Raw genomic sequence first — 5,977 nt, 5'->3', positions numbered from 1 at the left:
AATATTGTCGATCACTAATACATTTATATGCATTTCTGGTTGCAGGGCCAATACAAATCAACATTAGTTTGTCCTATTTGCAAAAAGGTTTCTGTTATGTTTGATCCGTTCATGTACCTATCGCTACCTTTGCCATGCACATCAATGCGAACGATGGATTTAACAGTCATGAGTGCCGATGGGAGTAGTCTGCCTATTCCATTGACTGTCAACGTTCCTAAGTTTGGAAAATTCGAAGATCTTCATAAGGCTCTTGTCACTGCCTGCTCTTTACCAGAGGATGAGACTTTACTGGTTACTGAGGTATAATTCTATAATGTATATGCTATATTTGTTGCTATGAAACTCATTCTGGTGCTTAAGTGGAGCATTTGGTAACACATACAGTGGAATTTCTCTTCATTTGATCTTCTCACTTGTATAGGTATACAATAATCGGATTCTTCGCTTCCTGGAGGAGCCTACTGATTCATTAACCTTGATCAGAGATGGTGACAAACTTGTCGTGTACCGGTTAAAGAAAGATGCAAACAATTCTCCTTTGATTGTGTATATGCATCAGAAGCTGGAAGAGTAAGTTTGCATAACACAGTAGTACTCAAATGCTAATTAAGGTTCATATCAATGAAAATTTCCCCTAGCCCCGTTATCTTTGGCGGGTGGTTGTAGACATTATCTGTTTGCTTATGTTGGCAACAACATGAAAGTAAAAAATCATTACATGCACTTACCTCGACGATCAATACCTATACCTCTTTTCTTTATCTAATGTATCTCTATCGTGCTATTTTTCAACCAATAAATGGTAGAGTTTAACCACTGTTCAGAAGTTTCATTTATATCTAGTGGGTACCAAATATTAAACCGTTTCAATGTTTTTCAGGCAGTTTATATCTGGGAAATCTAGCCCAACTTGGAAGGCATTTGGGATCCCCTTGGTCTCTAGGCTTTGTGATGTCGAGAATGGATCTGATGTCGAGAACCTGTACCTGAAGCTGCTTACTTCATTTAAGATGCCTACTGAACTCTTCACAGAGAATCATGAAATTCCAACTGAAGAAGAAGCCACTGATAAAGCAGATACCGTTGATACTACAACTGAGGATACAAATTCTATTGACGTGAAGGAGACTGCTGAATCTCTTCCAGATCCTGTGTTGAGGCTTTACCTAACTGACGACAGAGGAAACTTAATAGAATCTGAAGTATTGAAAGAAAAGCCTATAAATAAATCCAAGCGGGTGAATGTGCTTGCACGTTGGCCAGTAAAAGAGCTTGACGTTTATGATACTTGTCTTCTGAGCTCCTTACCTGAGGTTTGCAAATTTGGAACTAAGAGACCCCAAGAAACCGTTTCGCTTTACAAGTGCCTTGAGGCATTCTTGACGGAGGAGCCTCTTGGTCCTGATGACATGTGGTGAGTTGAGGATCAAAACCATTTCTCATATATATGCTCAGCTTTTCCATTATCTTTTGACAATCGCGCTCATAGGCAATTGAATATTGAATGAGAATTAAGTCATGTGATTTGTTTTGTTGTCTTGAAATTTTTGTAGGCATGTAGCAGTACTATGCTATATTTTCCCCACATCGTCATCATCTTTAGATTTATCTCAAATTTTGTCAATCTTTTTGTGCGCCTGACTTGCTCTTTACTATTCGTCTGATTGCTGGTAACTGACATGAGTCAAATTGTTTTAGGTATTGTCCTGGCTGCAAAGAGCACCGGCAAGCCATTAAAAAGTTAGATCTCTGGAGGTTGCCTGAGATCCTGGTTATTCACCTCAAGAGATTTTCTTATAGTCGGTTTATGAAGAACAAGCTTGAGGCGTATGTGGACTTCCCGCTCGATGATCTTGATCTATCGACCTACATTTCTTACAAGAATGGTCAGACAACTTATCGCTACATGCTGTATGCGATTAGCAATCACTACGGAAGCATGGGAGGTGGTCATTACACTGCATATGTTCACGTAAGTGAAAAGACATTTGTAATTATCTCTTTATATCTCTCTTGTCTCAGCGGGTTCATCTATTTTAAGTGTTTGTGTTGCAAAACTGTTGAACCCAGGATATTAGAAAACTGTAAGAAGTTGAGTTACCCATAATCTAGATGTCACAAACCGGGATAGATTATGGTTAAAACTGCTGGTATCCAGATTCATAGAGTTATAGTTGTTGACCTAATAAGAATGGTAGTTAAATTCAATTTCTTCTTATTTCTCAGCATGGAGGTGATCGATGGTATGACTTTGATGATAGCCATGTCCACCCAATCAGTCAAGAAAAGATCAAGACCTCAGCTGCTTACGTTTTGTTCTATAAACGCCTTGTAGACTAAAGAACCTGAAGCAGAAAAGACAAGAGAGAGGTATTTGCAGTTTTGCCACTGTGTAAGGGGAAGGCTTATTTAAAAACATCATTAGCTTGATTCTCAATTCACTACAAGATCAAGATCAAGATCAAGATCAAGATCAGAGCAGCTATGTGGTGAGACTTATTTTACAGGACAGTAAGAGACAGAGAAGAACGAAAGTGCGGGGGGATTCATTTAATTTTTACAAAATTGGTGTCTGATTATTTCATTAACCAATATTCAAATTAGAGTAGAAGAATAGAGAGATAAATTGCTTTTGAACAATGCCCTTTTGTGGGTTATTTTCTAAATTGTTGTTTAGTTCTTGTGTGTCAGTTTTTTTTGGCTCTCGACCAAAGAAGATTAAGTTACATCTATTTAACTGATTCTTTTCTTTTTGCAGTGTCTTATTTTTTTTTTTTTTTGACGAACGCAGTGTCTTATTTTCTTTACAATATTGTTCGTATTACTCTCTCTACTTCGATAGACATTGTCTTTGGATCTCCCGTAGTCTAAATCTGCTCCACACTTCTCCAGTCAGAGCCATAATCTAGTGATGGTTGTTGCGTTGTCAATCAGAACCATAGTTTAATGATTTAAGCTAATGTCGTCATTGCGTCATTATACGAATTCAAATGGACACTTGGTGGCTACGTATAAATACAAATCTGTTAGAGCATTTCCAACAATCACCTTCATTTTAAGGGGAATAAACCTTCAAAATAAAGGTTTGAGAGTCACTTACTCCAATGGTACATTCTCAAATTCATTTTTTATTTTGTATTTATTTACATTCTAGTCCATAATATTACTAATAATTAGTTATAGTGATAAGACTTCCATATATCTTATATTAAAAGTTTTTTCAAATTCATGCTCTAATAAGCTGACAAGTTGCACTCTATTCTTTTGACATGTGTAATTCTTCTAAATTTTAAATTTATTATTTTCATAAGATTTAATTATACTTTTATACTAAAAAATAACCTATTATTTTTCAATACCCATTTAGTAATTATATATTTTCTAATGAGGTATCATTTATCAGTATTTTATAAAGTTACCAATATTATCAATATTTTGTAAAATATTGATAATATTTAGTTCACAATTTTTATGTCATATTATCAATACATTTTATTTTAAAATAAGATCAATTAATTTCATTCTAAAATAATATCAAGATATGAAGATATGAAAAATGAAAAATTAGAATATTTATTTGTTTTAAAATATTTTCCAATATTTAGTTCACAATTTTTACATCATATTATCAATTCATTTTATTTTAAAATAATTTAAGAAATAAAATATGATATTTTTTATTTTTTTGCAAAATGATCATTTTTGGTGTGATCAATTTATTTAGTAGATAAGTAAAATAATTTCAAGACATAAAAATATAATTGTCATAAGATGAATTCTGAAGATCCATGATGTATGATTGTATTCAGTCGGTACCATTTTTGTATTAATTATTAATTTATTTTAAGAATAAATAATAATTATAATAATAACTTAGTGTGTATTAATTATTTAGAATGTAACACCCACGATAAAATTTAATGTATTAATTGCCATACAATTTATGTTTTACAATAAAGACTGAAAAAACATAATCAAAATTTATGGCATATTTATTATTAGAAATGTAACCATAAGTCTCATGAAGTTTGAACAAAAAAAACTGAATACCTTTCATGATACTACTTAAGTATTCTTGCATAAAAAATTTTAAAGCAAAAACATTTTTTTCTATAAGTATCAAGGTAAAGTCTTCATTAAACATCATATTCTACACCTCACATAATTTTATAAATTTTGAAATACGAAATTTTATAATTTAATATAAAATTAGGAGCATATACAGAAATAAACATGTAAAATGTGGTTTTTCCATAAAAAATGTTAGATTAAGAATGTCTAAGCTCATGTTACATAAGGTATGTCTATCTTCTTTTACCTTCAGTGTCTACGTCTTCTTCATGTTTGAAGTTGACAAATGTTGTTTATCATGCCTATTTTATTAAGTTTCTAAAATTCATATTACTCTTTGAATAGTCAACTAAATGATAAACATAAAACCAAATGTTTATTAGATACATATGATTTTTTTCAAGTTGGTTATGCTTCAAATCACTATCACCTTTTATTTTGATGTGTGGTTACGTCTTTTTGTCTTTTCTATTAGTTTAGTATTTTAATATACACTAGATTCAGACCCGCACGTACGTGCGGGATTGATTTCAAAAATTAAGGTTATTTATCAGGTCTACAATATATTATGTATGTGTATGTAAGATTATGTTTATAAACATAATTTTATAAATTATTATTAACATTTATAATCTAACTCATACCAGTACAATATTCTATTTATTTTAGTCAAAAAGTATGATCATAACTGTTTTGTTATTTGTAGAAACAACTACAATAAAATAAAAAAATAATTTATTTTTGGACAGAAAAACTGGTCATGTCCCATACATGTCATGTTTATTCTATCTCATAATTGTGGTTTTGGATCAAAATTGATTTCAGCGTAACATTTGGATCGACACGACGGTGAATCCGAATCAAATGTGAACCAAAGTGATCGGTTATAAAGATTAACCAAATTGGATTACCTAAATTGTCTAGCTGGGGGAACTCACATTGATAGGCCTACCTCGTAACGATTTTGCTATTTTTTACTTGTAGAAAACTGGTTCTTCAAAAACCACATGAGGAATATCTACATTCGTCCTGCTGAATTTGCAAAACCCGTAGGTAACAGGTGTTTCAAAAAAAAAAAAATCTGACCTATAGAATATGTCTTTCTTTTTCTAAACCAAACATTAATTAAAAAAAAACTCTAAGTTAGTTGTCCAAACTGGATGGAAGTTGTTTATAAACATAATTTCCAACACCAATAATCTATAAAATAAGTCTGAAACTGTAATTTGTTAAATGTACCCAATTTTTTTAAATAATTGTCCTAAAATAGATATTTATCCATTCTAAAGTTGCACTTACTCAAATTAGATTTTTGAAATTTAAATATATCTTTATATATATATATATAATATTTCTAGTATGTTACTCAAAATTTTATATATCAATGTGGAAAAAGAATACATAAAAGTTCTCGAAGTCATCATATTGTAGTTTGACTTATATATTCTTATTGAATATAACATAATTCATATGATATCCTTTATTTATTCTTATTGTAGTTTGACTTATTTATTCTTATTGAAATTAGTTTATTCTTAAGAGGGTCAGAAATTCTACGACATTGAAGTTTTGAAACTCAGGGGGGTGTATTGAAACCATGATTTTGGAGAATTTTATGAGATTTAGAAAAATTGGAATTTTGATAGATTTTAGGGAAGTTGATATGATTTATGGTGAAATTTTTTTAAATCCCACCTAAAACCATGAGATTTGGATTTCTGTATTTTTAACTAAACAAATCCTCTCAAATCCTCCAGAATCCCTAAAACTTATTAAAATCCAAATCCACAAACTGTTTTGAATAACAGTGGATTTTAAAGTAGATTTTTAAATCATCAGTTCAATAACAGTGGATTTCAGAAGACTTTTTAAAATCCATGATTGAATAACATAGGATTTGTAA

The 5,977-nt window shown here is 31.1% G+C and overlaps 1 protein-coding gene across 1 annotated transcript in view; it reads left to right on the top strand.

Annotated features, from left to right (window-relative positions):
• LOC104770524 (ubiquitin carboxyl-terminal hydrolase 8) overlaps positions 1–2,755 on the top strand; it is an 11,344-nt gene extending 8,589 nt beyond the window's left edge. Inside the window, exons 10-14 of the mRNA XM_010494959.1 lie at positions 141–303; positions 425–573; positions 884–1,417; positions 1,702–1,975; positions 2,230–2,755. Of these exons, the coding sequence (XP_010493261.1) occupies positions 141–303; positions 425–573; positions 884–1,417; positions 1,702–1,975; positions 2,230–2,343 (1,234 nt within the window). The 3' untranslated portion in view covers positions 2,344–2,755. The remainder of the gene's footprint in view (positions 1–140; positions 304–424; positions 574–883; positions 1,418–1,701; positions 1,976–2,229) is intronic.

This window comes from Camelina sativa, chromosome 20 (assembly GCF_000633955.1).
Source record: "Camelina sativa cultivar DH55 chromosome 20, Cs, whole genome shotgun sequence".
Classification (NCBI taxonomy): domain Eukaryota; kingdom Viridiplantae; phylum Streptophyta; class Magnoliopsida; order Brassicales; family Brassicaceae; genus Camelina; species Camelina sativa.
The sequence above is the reverse complement of the archived record's forward strand: the minus strand, read 5'-3'. Positions and strand labels throughout refer to the sequence as shown.